Source organism: Pelophylax lessonae (genome assembly GCF_965119305.1).
Source record: "Pelophylax lessonae genome assembly, chromosome: 5".
Taxonomy (NCBI): domain Eukaryota; kingdom Metazoa; phylum Chordata; class Amphibia; order Anura; family Ranidae; genus Pelophylax; species Pelophylax lessonae.
The window spans coordinates 361608986-361627299 of NC_138772.1; the positions used below are offsets into that span (position 1 = coordinate 361608986).

Consider the following 18314-nt stretch of genomic DNA (forward strand, 5'->3'; position numbering starts at 1 on the left):
GATAGAAAATAGAACCACCATCTGTCTGTTTTTGGCGGACAGGATCAGATGGTGGCAGATTACAGCTCCATAGAGGAGACTGAAGGATCTGATCAGGTCTGCCTGAAAAACTGACAGGCGGACCTAATCAGACAGCCCGTGTGAGGGGCCTTCGGCTGTGTGGCTGTGGCATGGCGATGAGAGCTTCTCTCTGCCCCTGTCCAATCCATTTCCCCCCACATTTAGTTAGCAATCTAGGTAACACATTTACCCCCTTGATCACCCCCAGTTTTAACTCCTTCCCTGCCAGTGTAATTTATACAGTAACAGTGCATATTATTTAGCACTGATCACTGTATTATTGTCACTGGTCCCCAAAAAAGTGTCACTTAAGCCCCGTACACACACGCAGATCGTCGTCATACAAATGTTCGTCTTTTCTCCCCGGGATGTCGGTGTCTGTTGAAAAGTGCAAAGACAGCACAAGGACAGCACAAGAATTTTGTCCGCAGACTTCAGCTGACTGCAGAAGTGATGTCATGTAATGGTTAACTTTCCCTGTGTTTTTTATTTTCTGAGCATGCCCAGTCTTGCAAATCTGCGGTCTGTCGGCTGATTTCTGTACTGACAGGCAAACAATTGTCCGTTCTGGTGTCTGCAGACAAAAATTTTCATGTTTGCAAGAAAGACTCTTGTCCGCAGATTGTGTGCAGACATCTGTCGGAGGCACCATACTAACACGCGTACAATCGGCAGATCTTTCGTCCGCCGACGTTTGTATGACGACGATCTGCGTGTGTGTACGGGCCTTTAGTGTCCGATTTGTCCGCCGCAATTTTGCAATCCTGATGAAAATTGCTGAACGCTGCCATTACTAATAAAGTCCATAAATCCTATCCGTAGTTTGAAAAAGCTATAACTTTTGCGCAAACCAATTATTATATGCTTTTTGGGATTTTTTTTTTTTTTTTACCAAAAATATGTAGCAGAATACAAATTGGCCTAAACAGATTAAAAAATTGTTTTTTATTTTTTTTTTTTATTGGAAATGTTTTATAGCAGAAAGTTGAAAATATTGGTGTTTTTTCAAAATTGCCACTCTTTTTTTGTTTATAGCGCTGGTCATTAAGGGGGTATAACCCTCCGGGGCTGAAGTGGTTAATGGCTGTGTGTTATTTTGAGGGAACAGCAAATTTACACTGTTATACAAGCTGTACACTTACTACTTTACATTGTAGCAAAGTGTCATTTCTTCAGTGTTGTCACATGAAAGGATATAATAAAATATTTACAAAAATGTGAGATACTGTGATTTTCTGAGATACTGTGTGTGTGTGCGTGTGTGTGTATATCATTTATTTTTTTTTTTAAATATGAAAGCTGATGTGATGCCAAGTAAATAGATACCTAACATGTCATGATTTAAAATTGTGCAAGCTTGTGCAATAGCGACAAACTGCAGTTCTTAAAAATCTCGATAGGCAACGCTCTTAACATTTTTACAGGGTACCTGTTGAGAGATACAGAGGAGTTCTAGCACTAGAATTATTACACTCGGTCTAATGTTCGCAGTGATACCTCACACATGTGGTGCAAACACTGTTTACATATGCATTCGCGCTTTCATTTTTTAACCACTTCCCGCAAACTCACGTAGCTCTACGTTGCTGCCTTTAAGTGGTTGTACCCGGGTGATGCCTGTAGCTAGGGGCATCATCCCGGTACCATTTTTTGGAGCCAGCGGTCGGCTTTCAGGTGGTAATGGCCGATGTGGCTCGGGAGCTGCTCGATTGTTACCCCAGCGAACAGGACGTCGTCCTGGAGGCGCCGAATTTAAACAAGTGACAGTATTCAAAAATGACGTTTTTGGCATTTTGAATACATTGAAATGCAGTGGAGAGGGGTCTGGAGTCTTTTAGACCCCCGATCCCATCCATAAAGTATACCTGTCACTGCCTATTGCTGTCACAAGGGATGTTTACATTGCTTGTGACAGCAATAATAGTGATCAGATTTTTTATTTTTTTTTAAAAACCTGAGCTAAAATTAAAAAATTCAATAAAATAAATAAATATTAAAAAAAAAAAAAAGAAAATATTAAGCGCCCCATTCGCCGTGAGCTTATGCACGAAAGAAAACGTATATGGAAGACGTGCCTGCAAATTAAAGCGCTGTTCAAGCCACACGTGTGCGGTATCGCCGCGATCGCCAGAGCGAGAGAGAAAATTCTAAAAGAAAAAATACTGTAACTCTAAACTGGTAACTGTTAAAATTTTTTAAAGCATTGCCCATGGAGATTTTTATTGACCGTAGTTTGTCGCCATTCCGCGGGTGTGCACAACTATAAACCGTAACATGTTGGGTATCTATTTACTCAGCGTAAAATCAATCATCTTTCACAATACATAAAAAATGGGCTAACTTTACTGTTTAGTTTTTTTTTAAATGCAGTGAAATTTATTTTTCCCAAAAAAATGTTGTTTGAAAGACCGCTGCGCAAATACCACGTGACAAAAAATATTGCAACGACCGCCAGTTTATTCTCCAGAGTCTTTGCTAAATATATATAGATATATATATATATATATATATATATATATATATATATATATATATATATATATATATATATATATATATAATGTTTGGGGGTTCTAAGTAATTTTCTAGCAAGAAATATACAGATTTTAACTTGTAAACAACATGTGTCAGAAATGGGCTCGGTCCAGAAGTGGTTAATATATATATATTTTTACACTGTCCTTTAATTTTTTTTATTTGATCACTTTTATTCCTACTACAAGGAATGTAAACAATCCTTGTAATAGAAATAAGGATGACAGGTCCTCTTTATGGAAAGGTCTAGGGTAAAAAAAAAAAAAAAATCTCTTCTTTACCTTTACAAGCATAAGATCTCGATAGTTTGCTTTAGAAAAAGAAAAAAAAAATGTTTACTTCCGTTGTAGATAGGAAGTGACGTCGCTCCGGTCCTCCAAGGCTATAGAGGAGATCAGAGATGGTCTGGTCTCTGGTAGCCTTTGTGACCAGCCGGATAGTCGGATCATTTGTCAGACCCAGAGAAAAGAAACAAGGGCGCCAAGTCATAAAGGTAGATGAACAGCTGTGTAATTTAATGTAGTAACTTACACGTTAAAAACAGGTATTCCAATGAAACAGCATGCATGGTGTAAAAAGACAGTCCCCACAGTAGATCTTATGGAAGATGCAAATAAAGGACAGTCACATCTGGGTCCTGTGTGGCGGGTCCTGTGTAGTGGTGAAGGAAGTCCTGAATACCGGCAATGCCGGGTGATGCTGCAAATGGCGTGGGCTCCCTGGCTGGGCAGCCTCACCGCTGTCTGCCGTACAGCAGGAAGGTAATAACCCGGAACCGGAAATAGAAGGACAAGTCTGTCGGTTCCTCCACGGAAGCCGACAGGAACGTACACTGAACCGAGAGTGGAGGGCGGGCTGCAACGTCGTTTTGGAGGACCTCCTCCATCAGACAAGCCCACCCCTCCACCATAGAAAGTATTTATAATCCTGAGAAACAATTGCACTGACCTTCCTGCTGTACGGCAGACAGCGGTGAGGCTGCCCAGCCAGGGAGCCCACGCCATTTGCAGCATCACCCGGCATTGCCGGTATTCAGGACTTCCTTCACCACTACACAGGACCCGCCACACAGGACCCAGATGTGACTGTCCTTTATTTGCATCTTCCATCGGATCTACTGTGGGGACTGTCTTTTTACACCATGCATGCTGTTTCATTGGAATACCTGTTTTTAACATGTAAGTTACTACATTAAATTACACAGCTGTTCATCAACCTTTATGACTTGGCGCCCTTGTTTCTTTTCTCTGTTACATGTTTGGAGGGTATCCCTACCTCTTGAGGAGCTGCCTGTCCAATCTTCACCCCAGTACCCTGATTTGGACTTTTTGTACTCTTTCATCAGCAAGGATCCATCCGGGATCATCGCATGATTGATTAGGACTCCTACACACTTGAGGTTCTTGTATCTTGTTTGCCCTGCAATATTCTCAATATTTTCATTGTTACCCAATTTAATTTAATTATTTATCCATTTATATTTTTAAATTTTTTTTTTTTTTTTTTTATATAGGTGATTCATCTGTGGTACCACTGGTCATGTGGTCCCCTCCAAAATGGTCCAGTGAGCGCTGATTCACTGACCTAGGTCAGTGTGTGTCTTTTTATTCACTCATTTGTCAGACCCGCTAATGAAAACAGTAAGCCTTAGAAACGTCACCCCCCAATATCCCCCCCCCCCCCCCCGCCGCTTTCATAAGTGATCCAGAGACAAATGAGCCGCTCAGATCCCTTTCGTGACAGCCAGCCGCTGGCTAAAGAAAAAAAAACAGGGTTATGGCTCATGCCAGTAAACCACTTGCAAACCGCAATGTGTATATATATATATATATATATATATATATATACATATATACATATACAGTACAGACCAAAAGTTTGGACACACCTTCTCATTCAAAGAGTTTTCTTTATTTTCATGACTATGAAAATTGTAGAGTCAAACTTCAAGAGGTAGTCACCTGAAATGGTCTTCCAACAGTCTTGAAGGAGTTCCCAGAGATGCTTAGCACTTGTTGGCCCTTTTGCTCCACTCTGCGGTCCAGCTCACCCCAAATCATCTCGATTGGGTTCAGGCCCGGTGACTGGAGGCCAGGTCATCTGGCGCAGGACCCATCACTCTCCTTCTTTGGTCAAATAGCCTTTACACAGCCTGGAGGTGTGTTTGGGGTCATTGTCCTGTTGAAAAATAAATGATGGTCCAACTAAACGCAAACCAGATGGAATAGCATGCCGCTGCAAGATGCTGTGGTAGCCATGCTGGTTCGTATGCCTTCAATTTTGAATAAATCCCCAACAGTGTCACCAGCAAAGCACCCCCACACCATCACACCTCCTCCTCCATGCTTCACGGTGGGAACCAGGCACGTAGAGTCCATCGATTCACCTTTTCTGCGTCGCACAAAGACACGGTGGTTGGAACCAAAGATCTCAAATTTGGACTCATCAGACAAAAGCACAGATTTCCACTGGTCTAATGTCCATTCCTTGTGTTCTTTAGCCCAAACAAGTCTCTTCTGCTTGTTGCCTTTCTTTAGCAGTGGTTTACTAGCAGATATTCTACCATGAAGGCCTGATTCACACAGTCTCCTCTTAACAGTTGCTCTAGAGATGTGTCTGCTGCTAGAACTCCGTGTGCCATTGACCTGGTCTCTAATCTGAGCTGCTGTTAACCTGCGATTTCTGAGGCTGGTGACTCGGATGAACTTATCCTCCGCAGCAGAGGTGACTCTTGGTCTTCCTTTCCTGGGGCGGTCCGCATGTGAGCCAGTTTCTTTGTAGCGCTTGATGGTTTTTGTGACTGCACTTGGGGACACTTTTTCAAAGTTTTCCCAATTTTTCGGACTGACTGACCTTCATTTCTTAAAGTAACGATGACCACTCGTTTTCCTGTACTTAGCTGCTTTTTTCTTGCCATAATACAAATTCTAACTGTCTATTCAGTAGGACTATCAGCTGTGTATCCACCTGACTTCTGCACAACACAACTGATGGTCCCAACCCCATTTATAAGGCAAGAAATCACACTTATTAAACCTGACAGGGCAACCTGTGAAGTGAAAACCATTTCAGGTGACTACCTCTTGAAGTGAGACTCTACAATTTCATAGTCATGAAAATAAAGAAAACTCTTTGAATGAGAAGGTGTGTCCAAACTTTTGGTCTGTACTGTGTGTATGTGTATGTATATATATATATATATATATATATATACTTACATATTGTGGTAGGCAAGATTAGCAAAAACATAGAAGCTTACAACCTAGGGTGCCATCTGTTTTGTTTAGTAATCAGTCAAACATTCTAACGATTTGAAGTGACAAATCCTTCATTATCACTTTTCCCAATCCTCATCCATTACTATCTAAGGACTTTGTTTGGAATTCATAACTGTCAGGGTAAGTGTTTACTGACAGGATTTTAAAATAGTAGATGAAAGTGACAATTTTACAGCAGAAAAGCAAAGAAAATACATGGTGTTGTGTAAAAAATGTGAGTATAAATTTATTTGGAGTATAGAAGCTTGTGTTGTAGCCAATTCTAAACCAATAGCAGTGCAGTGACATGTAAAATGGATGCAGAGAGCCATGGGCTGGATTGTGTATGAGTATATTAGCATTATGTAAGGTTAAAGCTCTGCACAAAGTAATTATCGAGATTGTTCTAGTGATTGTGCCAGTCTGCAGCAACAATAAAGAACTGGCTCCTCCTGCTGGTGAATTATTTTGCTGCTTTATTAATTATACTTTTCAATCTAGACTGACACTGTCACTGTGCAAGTTAACTTAGTGGGTATGTATGTACCTAAATAAATTGGTAAAGTAAGGCAATAGAACAAACATGAAATGGATGTTTTTATTTTTTACCCAATCCCTTCTTTATTTCCTATTCTAACATGCACTATATTGCCAAAAGTAATTGGACACCTGCCTTTACACGCACATGAACTTTATCGGCGTCCCAGTCTTAATCTGTAGGGTTCAATATTGAGTTGGCCCATTCTTTGTAGCTATAACAGCTTCAACTCTTCTGGGAAGGCTGTTCACAAGGTTTAGGAGTGTGTCTATGGGAATGTTTGACCATTCTTCGAAAAGTGCATTTGTGAGGTCAGGCACTGATGTTGGACAAGAAAGTCTGGCTTTCAGTCTGCGCTCAGCACAGTGTCACACCCAGGAGGATGTCCTATGAGATGAAACGCCGCATTGGGTCAATTACAATTGTTGCTGCGATTTCGGATGTTCTATGTATTATTTATAAGCGTTATTTTCTTTGGACACATGTAAGTGCTTCTATCTTTATAATTAAATTCCTTTTACATGGGTAAACACTATGTCGAGTCTTCTCTTTCCTTGAGGATGATATATTCGATCTATGTGGTATGATATGATGATACACTTGCTGGAGATGTCCATTGGATACTGAATACATTGGATACATTTTGGTATTGCTGTTACCGTGATCGTTGATTAAATCAATCTGCATTTGTGACATGGAGAGTATACGCTCTATCAGGTCCTATCCGTCTGGTAAGCCCCCTCCTTTTTCATCTATGGGTGGAGGTGCACATATCGATTAATGTGGAGACATTTATAGAAGAAGAATTTTCTGCACTTTGGGAGCTTCTTCCTTTATGCACAGAGACTGTTTTCACATAGGTGTTTATAGGCACTGTTTATATATTTACAGTTGTAGTTAATCCCAATTGTTTATAATATTGGTCTCGTAAGCACTTTTACCATTGCACTTTGTCACTTTATGATTTTAGTTTTACCACACAGATTCATATGTATTTTTTGCACTCTGTCACTTTAATATAGTAGCGCCGCAATATCTGCTTAAAAAACACAGGTTTTGCCTTAATAAAACAGCACGTATGTATGAGATGCACATAAAAACATCTAACACCCTGCACGACCGCTCTGGGGAAAGAGTCCAGAAAGTCCTGTGTGTGATGGTAGGTAGGGGCATTTTGTTGCAAAAGAGATATGCCTGCTTGCTGTTTTACAGCAGAACTTCAGTTCCACTGTAGACAGCAACATTTTTTATCTTTTTGGGATAAAGGTTTTACATAAATGAATATTATTAAATGGTTTGTCTAAAAAGTGGAATTTTAGTCCTAAAATAAGTCCTACTAGATAATTTCTGGCTTGCCCCTTTTGCAGGTATAGCTATGTAAAACATAAAAAAAAAAAAAAAAAAAAAAAGTGTATATACTTCTTAAATATCTTGTAATACACTCTCACCCTGCTCTGCACATGCTCAGTTGCTTTTTGTTTTTCTGCACTGTGTCAAACCTGTAGAAATCGATTTGCTGACGGCTCATGGGCTTCAGTAAAATGGCAGCCTCCAGCAAGAAGAAACCGGAACAATGCTGGAGGCAATTTACTGCACACATTAATTTTGTAGAATTTGGAATGCATGTTCCTTGCTAAAGAACATCATTTTTTTATCAATGTATTAAAGTAATAGTAAAGGCTCAATTTAGGAAGCGTGCATGCTCACTCCCATGTCCCGTTCTGAGTGTGCATAAGACACACAGAGCGGGACTTGGCCCTGCCCCTGCTTTCTTCCCATTGGCTGCTGGGGGTGTCTGCAGGGTGAACTATGTATGCAGTAAGTTAAAAAACCTGGGACTAAAGGCAGAACAATCAAATAAGGTACATGTAACAATAATGAAACGGACATCAAAACATTTTGGATTGAAAATGGCCACAGCCCTTTATTATAGGCAATAAAATGTAATTATATATAAGCATAACAAAACTATTTTAACTGCATTTTACGTACATACCATAGCAATAGATATAACCAGAGTACCACAACATATACATACATCTATAAATCAGCTATTAAAGCTCAAGTTATCCAATACAGAATGCCAACCTACAATCCACTTTCAAGGGAAAAGGACAAATGCCACATAATCAGATCCGTGATAAGGGAGGGTGGGGCGGAAGGATGTTGCTTCTTCTGTCTTCATCCCCTGACTAACTGCTGATGGCGTCATTTCAAATATTTGACAGTTCATAACAAAACTGCTGAATGACATGTAACACACAACCACCCAATTACATTTAAATATTCAAATTGGCCTTTATTACTAGAAATTTCTTTGGTCTGCCATGGTCCCATAGGGGAGGGAAGAGGAAATTGCTTGCCCCCCCCCCCCCCCCCACCTTTCATTCTGCCTTTACAACCACTTAGAACTAAGCCCATTGATGTAACTTTTTCCCAAAATCGTTGCATTCAAAGCATGCTGTGAATAACTGTCACAGCTGCTTCTGCTCTTAACTGAACTGTCAAGCCAATAAATAGCTGTTGTCATAAGTGAAATGGCAACTCCAGATCAAGCAGAGGCTAAGATGGCAGCTTCATTGGCTGTAAAGAAGGGGGGTTTAGCTGCACTTTAACCCTCTTGCTGCCATTTTTTTTTTTTTTGGAAAGTCTGGTAAAGGAAGCTGAAAAATAGCAGACTTAAGCCTCGTACACACGCAACGATTATCGGCCGACCGATCGGCCGGCTTTTGTCCAGGGTTATTGTGTTGGTTGAAATGTGCTCTAGACTGCACACTAATTTTCTGGGCCAACAACAACCAACTTCAGAAGTGATGTCATGTGCTGGTTTACTTTCCCTGTGCTTTTTCTTCTCTGAGCATGCCCAGTCTTGCTCATCTGATTTTTGTCTGCCGAAATCTGTACTGACTGACGGAAAATCGCCCGTTGTTTTTACAGCCAACAAAAATGTTATAGCCTGCACACCAGATTTTGTTCGGCCGAAAAGTTGGAGTCGGTTGTCGGAAGCATCATACTAACAAGCCGAAAATCGGCCGATCGGACGTTGGCCATAAATTCACAGCCAACAATCATTGCGTGTGTACGAGGCTTTACAGACCAGATCAGCAGGTGAAAATAAAGCAAAAAAGTCTATTGATTTTGTGTTTGGGCACCCTTTTTATTGCGCACCATTTCAGGGACAGTGATGTAACCAACATTGAAACAGACTAGGTTTTTCTGCACTACCCTGGAATTTACTATGTGCCCTGGAAGGTATGGGATTGCAGGTTCTTTATGTTTCATGGAACTGTTGAACTTCAAAATAGTACATTTATATTTTACCGCGTCCTTTCCATCATTTTTATAAAGCAGATTGTACAGACCCTGTTGGAGAGCTATAGGGAAGATAATGTCAGGCTGCAGCAGGCAGGTCTAATCTAAATCTGTTGATAAGATGCTGATGACAAAGCCTGGGACAGCAGTGGCTGCCTGCAGCAAGCAGAGATTGTTTGAATGGAGAATCATCCCAAATCGTGTGTTATGTCCCAGGACTAAAACAAAGCATGGTAGAGTGGATTTACAGTATATCTGGTCAGAGTAGTAAAGAAAAGGTTTGCTATATTACAGACTGCATAAATGTGCCAAATGAATGTACGTGTCTAGAACTTGTATTCGAATTTGGCACACTGCTTTTACAACCATTGCACATATACTTGAGGACAACTGGTGGTCTAAACTTGCTATTGGAGAAAATTTCAAAAAGTTATGGAAGAAACTTCTTAAGTTACAGTTTACAGTTCATTAAAATCCTAATTTGAAGAATTTCCTATTTTCTTATATTGTAATATAGGTGAAGTAGGTGTTTTTATACAGTGAATAGAAAGAATTTGTATTAAAAAAAGAAAAAGAAAACCCACTGTGCCGTCATAGTTGAAGCAGCTGCCACACATTATAACCTTCATGTGTTTCAGTTCCATATTTGTTTATGACTTTTTTTTTCTGTATTGCATTTTATTATTTTAAGGCTCCATAAATTACATTTCAAACAAATAACTTACTGGACTACATATTCAGAACCCTAGAAAAAAAAAATGTGGCTACCGTACTGTATTCCACTGATTTATTTATTTTTTTTTTTTACTTGATCATGACTTAGCCCCCATTAACACTTTCACATTCTGGAAACCTGAAGAAACGTGTGCTTGTGGTGCCATTATCTTAATGGCAGCCCAAACGCAGCTAGGAAATGCACCTTTTTGTTGCACTTCAAAACACACATTACAAAAACACACAGGGCTAACTGAGGAAAACAGACACCAAAAACACACCTTCCCTTTGAAAGCAATGAAAAACGTGTCAAAAACGCATCCGCGATGCGTTTTTGGTGCAGTTTGAGTCACGTGTCCTTTAAAAACTGCACCGCAAACATGATAAAATCAAATTTTTGCAGCTGATCAGTGTGAAAGCGCCCTTAGTGTTTCAGTTGATGGAGATGAACATGTTTTCAACGTTTTTCAAGTGATAACATAAACATGCTAGGAGTTTTAACATTTGTTTTAGGCCGAGTTCATACTGCTCCGACACAGAAGTCGGACGACTTCTGATCCGACTTCTGATCTGACTGCGACAACAATGAACGGGATCTGACTTTGATCCAACCTTACTAGGCTCTTTGAGTCTGGTTGAATCTGGAGAGGGAACCCCACGTCAAATTAAAAAAGAAAAAAAAACAGCGTGGCCCCCCAATACATACCAGACCCTTATATGAGCATGCAGCCCCCTCCTGGATGATACCAGGCTACATGCCCTCAACATGGGGGGGGGGGGGTTGGTTCTTTGGGGCAGGGGGGCTCTGCGTCCCCTCCACACCAATGCACCTTGTCCCCATTTTGATGTCTGCCAGTTCTTATATAGCCATTGGGGCATAGCCATCTGGTGATGTCACTGGAGTCTCATGATGACGTCACTGGATTGCCATGCCCCATGGCTATATAAGAACTGGCAGACATCAGAGATGACACAACAGCAGGAGCCAGCAACAGAGGACGACCGGGTCGGCGACGGAGATGATAGCAGGGAAGGGAGAAGACCGGAGAAATAACGCATTACTGGAGGGAGAAGACTCGAGGAAGAAGACTCGTTGGAGCTACAACGGGGGACATTCTTCATTTTAATAAAGGATTTGTCAAAGTTAGAGTGAATGGGCAGGGATACCCCATTCTCATTCATATAGGGGGCTGGGAGCTGGGGCCCTCCCCCTTTGTTTAACGGGGCTTCCAGATTCCAATAAGCCCCTTGCCCGTAGACCCCCCACAACCACTGCCCACAGTTGTTGGGAAGTGACCCTTGTCCCCATCAACATAGGGACAAGATGCTTTGGGAAGGGGGGCGCTCGTCCCCCCTAACCTTTCCTGACCTGCCGAGCTGCATGCTCAGGTAAGGGTCTGGTATGGATTTGGAGGGGGGCATGCGTTTTTTTTTCTTGGTGTGTGGTTTCCCTTAAAGGTCCTCAGGGCACAAGTCGCATGCCACAAGTTGGATCAGTTAAGATTATGATCTGCTCCCAATGATATTGAATGGGCTGAAAACGGACCAAAGTTGTGCAGGTACTGGACCAAATTGTTTAGGACCAGTTAACATGGCTCTCATAGGGAACCATTGATTAATACACGTAATGCAACATGTGCTCTCAAAGTCGGAGTGTGTCCCACCAGTGTGAACTGTGCCTCAAACAATAAGGGCTCTTTCACACGGCCGCTCCGATTTCTTCTTCCGCTGCGGCACTTTTTTCTTTTTTTTTCACGGACACGGATGACACTTGTGTCATCCGCTCCGTATGTCCGCATATCATCCCATCCGTTTGCGGATGATATACGGAAATGTATGTCTATGGGGATTGCGGATGACACCGCTGACATCCGATTTTGCATCCGTTCCGTTTTTTTAACGGAAGAAAAATAAGGTTCTGTTCCGTTCCAAAAAATGGAACAGAACTGAAAGGACACAAATCGGATGTCAGCGGATGGTCATCCGCAATCCCATTGACATGCATTATGTCCGTATATCACCCGCAAACGGATGGGGTGATATACGGACATACGGAGCGGCCGTGTGAAAGAGCCTTAACAGTACTTTTTTGGAAAATAAAAGGTTTAGCAGGCTTACACCTACAGTCATACATACTGGAAACACACAAAAAAAAAATCACGCTAGCTTTGCAATTTTTCATTACTGCTGATTACCTGAATATACAATGATGGCTCTCACGAATATAAGGTTTTAAAGCCAGTCCCTTGCACATTCAAGTACCCAAGTGAGCATACCCCAAACTATGCCTAATTATATTTGTCTGAATACTGCAGGTTTTTTCATTTTACAGTTGGTTCTAATTCGCTCCACTTTCGTAAAAATACAAACGGTCAATACTTTATTTCGAATTTGGCGAGGGCATTGCACCACAGTGTGAAATTAGAGCTTCCTGAATTTGATGCACAAGTCACTGTCGCAGATGTTTTCCTAAATTAGGTACAACAATAACAGGAGCAATTATTGCCAGAAAAGTGGTGCAGCAGCCTTATCAAATTCCCCCAAGAGTTTTTTGCCTTGACATACACTTTAATAAATTAATTGATGCTGTGTTTTTCTCTTTAATCATCCAATCAAGGAAACGTCCTGTTTTTTTTTTTTTTTTTTTTCATTTACTTTTTTTATTTTTTTTTTCCCCCTTATACAATATTAAAAATCATATATTATACATTTTTATTTCAGAATGTTGAACATCTTGTAGTTGAAGAACAAAAGCCTGTGAGTCAAGCAACAGAACCAGCCCAGGAATGTGAGGATAATGAAGTGTTTGGTATGTATCGGTCACAAACAAGAAGCAACTTGTAGCCATTATAGAACTGGAGATAAGCTGTAAAAAAATACTAATGTAACATTTGTGGGAGGCTTTTTCTCTTCCTTGCTGTAGCAAGTTCCATCTGGCATTGCATTAAACTGAAGAAATAGTATTGTAAGCTACAGGATTCATTCAGAAAAAAATGATCATTTCTACTTGGCATTTTGCTGTCAGACAAATCTTGCCTGAAATATAAAAAAAAAACACTAAGGATTGACCAATTAAAACGTTTTTTTAGGTGTGTTTCTCGCAGTGGAATAAATCCAACATACTGGCTTTGTTAAAAAAACAAAAAACAAAGGGCAGAATGCAATGGACATTAATCCAGAACAAAGTATCTGCAGCTATATTTTATTCAAATTCCATTAAATAAAAAAGGTGAAATCTGGCTATTACACACCATGCCTCTGCGGCTGTTTGGTCATATAATTAGGACAACATTGTCAAATCTCATTTGCTAAAAGGCAAGTTCAAAGCTTTCCTTTATGCATCCGCTTTCAGGAATAGCTGAGGACTGTGAGTTTCAGACCTGCTCATTAGCCAACTGCTCTGGGACAGACTGAATGTCCATTCACATCACAAAAACGTTCTCCAGATCTGTTACGGACGCATTTCTGTATGCATGTTTTTTTGTTGCATTTCTAAGTGTATTCCAGATGCTTTTGTTTTTTTCCTGTTTTCAATGTATGCTTTTTACCGAGCAGCATGTTGTACTTTTTTTTCGGCAACTGAAACGCATGGGAATGCACTGCACTGGTGTGAACTGTCCCATTTGAAACCCATGTAACCTGCTTTCCATGCGTTTTAGATGCAGTAAAAAAACACTGCACTGCATGTTGTGTGAATGGGCCCTAAGGGCTAAGAAGGATCCAAGCAAAGCCATGTGAATCTGTGATTTTCAGTGCTAATCAATGAGTAGATTGTAGTTTGGCACAATTCCTTTTGTTAGTATAGTTTTATGTTGTTACATTTTGTGGAGCAAAAGTAATGTTGGCTTTGGGATTATGATTGTTATACTGTTAAGGATAGGGGGAAAGTATGCAAAGGCACTGGATGCAGAAAAAAAGCATCTATGGTTTTTCCAAATACATCAAATTGATAGACATACAATTGTGCACTGAGCTGATTGATTTATTACACACTTCTGCCTTTGGAATGCAGTTGGCAGGAGTCAGATTCATAGTAAGAGCTCTCTTTTTACAACATGTGTAAAGGATCAGCGTTAAGGGGTTACATTGAGAGATGGGGTAAATATTGGGGTTTGAGAATAGTTGAGGTTTAAAGTTGGAGGTTAGGGAAAATGATTTAGCATTAATTTCAGGGTCATTCTTTGATAGTTATGTTTCTAAAATTCCTTTGTGGAAGATCGTTTGGCACAGATGCCTTTAAATCAGTCACATCAGATTTAGAAGTACAAAAAAAAAAAAAAAAAAAGCCATGTTAAAAAAAAATTTTTTATTAAAAAAAAAAAAAAAACAATTGAGGCCAAGTGGCTTATCAATTAGAACATCTGCCTTACTACAGTACGTTTATTCGTTCCAATCCTGGCTTTGAGTTTGCATGTGTGTCTCTCCTTCCATACATCAAATACATTGCTGCTAGGTTTATTGGTGTATGTATGTAAGATAGGGACCTTAGATTGTAAGCTTGAGGGTAGGGACTAATGTGAAAGTATGCGTGGCGCTGTGTACAATCTTCAGTTCTATACAATTGCCTGTAAATAATAAGGCAATGTTCACATAATTATAAATTCACTTGACTCTTTAGGTTTTCTAACTAAATAGCTTTAATTTGGAAAACAAAGAATGTTAAATTAGAACAGCTTATAATGCATTGTTTTTTACTTAAAGCAGAATTAAACCAAAGCATTTAAAGTAGAACTATAGGCAAAACTTTTTATATATATTTTTTTTTTTTTTTTGGCTAGAGTAAGGCATGTGTCAGGATTATGGAGGTGAACCTGACGTGCAGAGGGTAGCCTCTAGCTCATCGAGGGATGGAGCACAAACGAGTCACCCAGGCAGTAGACGCAGGCTAACCCGAGGTGCAGAATCTAAGTGCCAACCAGTTTTCACCAGAGCCTCTGATGGTGAGGATGGATTTTGCTACGTGTATAGCACCAGGTCGCGGTCCTCTGGGCTGCCCTGCCAGGAGGTGAACAGGTCCAGATCCGCTGGCAGATAAACAGACAATGATAAGGCAGAAGAGTGGTCACAAACAAGCCGAGGTCAGGGTGCGCAGCAGATGAGCCAGGTGAGGGACCACCCAGGAGGTCAAACAGGAATCAAACTGGATAGAACAGGTTTCAGGTTCAGGAACACAGGAGAAGCTGCAGATCAGACAGCAAAGACACAGTGCTGCTGAGGTGTTTAAATAAGGCAGCCTGTTGCCAATTACTGAAATTAGTCTGCGCTAGGTTAACCCTTAGGTGGCAGACTCATGACAGCACTTCAGTGTACACAGGGACCGATCCTGACAGCATGGTTATTAGCACTGTTAAGTTTATTTTCTCTTATGTCCTCTGACAGTCGCCGCCCACTCATACAGTCTTCACCAATGGGTATTGACCTCCTATCCACAGGAGCAAGCTAGGCATAAGACTTGTGCTGGGGCTACATGCCTCAGCCTTTCTTCTGTTCTATTATTTTTATTTTCTGCAAAAGTGTTTTCTTTGCACTACTAGCTTTTATTTGTCTGCGCTTAGTTAGTCGGATCTTCGGAAGACTACAGCATTTAAGGAGCTGGGAATCGGACTGGTTGTCATGGTAATCCAGGACAGAGGATCTTATGGAATCCTAGCCCGCCATCGAGCGTTTAGCGGGCTATGCGTGCGCCCTGGCCTAGCAAACGACCTGCCCCTGTCCTCAGGGGCAACAGCCTGCGAGGTGGCTACCTCGCCGGGATGCCTCAACATGCGGTTTTGATCGTGCGACGCATCCTATTTCGGCTGTCGGCCCCCCCGCCGTCTGGGGTGGGGGGTTCCCGCGATATTGAGGCGCCCATGCCATATGGAGCGGTAAGTAACTAACTTCTGTGTGGGGCCTCTTTTTGGGGATGACAGTCTGCTGATGCCTGTGCTCTCCCCTCATGTCTGTGTCCGGGGCTCGCATCCCTCCCGGTCCCTGTGGTGGCCTCTTGGCGCATGTATCGCCGTGGGGGGGGGGGGTCTGTGGGGGTCCCTATCCCTGTCCACTTTATCAGTGTGTTTGGGGGTGAAGACATGGCGGTGCGGACCGTTGCGGTGCGAAAAACCGCGGGTCCGCCATTTTGGGTATGGGCAGCTGCTCTGGTCTCACTGTGGGCACTTTCTGCAGCTCTCTATGTAGTGTTTTTGGCGCCTTCGGGCGCCATCTTGTGTGTGGCAACTCCTTCACTGCCAGTGTCATTTTTACAGTAACAGTGCATATCTATAGCACTGATTACTGCAGTAATGTCACTGGTAACCCCAAAAGTGTCAAAAATGTCAGTCAAGGGTCCCATCTATCCGCCGCAATGTCACAGTCCCGCAAAAAAATCGCAGATCGCCGCCATTACTCGTTAAAAAAAAAAAAACAACAAAAATGACAAAAATCTTTCCCTTTGTTAGTAAACGTGATAACTTTTGCGCAAACCAATCAAAATACGCTTTTTGCAATTTTTTTTTTTTTTTTTTTTTTTTTACCAAACATATGTAGCATAAAACAAATCGGCTGAAAATGTTAAAAAAGTTTCATTTTTACATTTTTTTGGGGGGAATTTCATATAAAAAAATGTGAAAAGTATTGTTATTTTTGCAAAATTGACGCTCTTTTTTTGTTTATAGCGCATTATCAAAAAATCGCACAGGTGATCAAATACCACCAAAAGAAAGCTCTGTTTGTGGGAAAAAAAGGACATCAATTTTGTTTATGTACAACGCCGCACGACCGCGCAATTGTCTGTTAAAGTCACGCAGTGCCGAATCGCAAAATAGGCCCTGGTCAGGAAGGGGGTAAAATCTTCCGGGGCTTAAGTGGTTAAAGAGACACTACATTTAGAGGATGAGCCTAACCCACCGGGTAAGCAGTCTTCCTTTGGGACTCGCAGAACCCAAAAAGGCGGCACAGGTGTTTCCTTGTCCCGCTGAGTTTCACGAAACAGTGAAAGAACGAAGCGTAATTTATAGCGCCCTTTTGTGGTACCAAAACGGTTTCAGTTCCGTTACCCTTTCGCGTCTCCTACGGATTTGCGATGGACCGTGTCCCCTAAAGTGGATCACACGGTGTCCAGGTTAAACAAGGCCACTCTCATGCCCTCGAAGGATTCTCCGGTGTTCAGGGACCCTACGGATAGGCGGGTGGAATCTCTTACTCGCCACGCGTATATGGTGGCGGTTTCCTTACTGAAGCCCATCTTCGCCTCTTTTATGGTCTCTCAGGCTGTGGCTGATTGGGCCCAGGTGCTCAAACGCACTCTGGAGGGGGATTCCGCCCCTCCAGCTACTGTGGAAATGGTGGAGCAGATGCGTCTGGCGGTTTTGTACCTGTGTGACGCGGCCTTGGATGAGACTCCTCTAGCAGCATGGCTGTCTGGTGTCACGGTGCTGCTCCGTCGTTTGATGTGGCTGAAGAGCTGGTCGGCTGACCAGGCTTCCAGGAAGACGGTATCTGATATCCCTTATGCGGGGGACCGTCTTTTTGGGGAATCCCTGGACGAGTTGGTTAAAGGGGTCACTGGGGGTAAGAGCACTCTGCTGCCCCAGAATCCCAAGGGTAAGTTTTTTCCGCGGTAAGCGGGGGCCTTCCTTTAAACCAAATCAGGGGTCCTTTCGTGCCTTTAAGGCACAGGACAATGGGAAACCCTTTAAAGGCCAGGGTGGTCAGAGGAAGCCCTGGGCGGGCAAGCAAAAATCCAACCACGCCAGCCCGACGGGTCCTTCCGCCTCCACCTGAAGGGACGCCCTCACCCGTTACAGGGGTGGGGGGACGTCTGCGCGGTTTCCTAGAACCTTGGCTGCTCCGAGTTCCGGACAGGTGGGTTCAGGAAATCATTCGATCAGGATACAAGATTGAATTCCTTTCGCGGCCTG

General features: G+C 42.0%; 1 protein-coding gene across 2 annotated transcripts in view; it reads left to right on the forward strand.

Moving 5' to 3' along the window:
* MBP (myelin basic protein) overlaps positions 1-18314 on the forward strand; it is a 226728-nt gene that overhangs the window by 56473 nt on the left and 151941 nt on the right. For both annotated transcript variants that reach the window (XM_082259263.1, XM_082259264.1), the window contains exon 2: positions 13138-13225. In XM_082259263.1, the coding sequence (XP_082115389.1) occupies positions 13138-13225 (88 nt within the window). The remainder of the gene's footprint in view (positions 1-13137; positions 13226-18314) is intronic.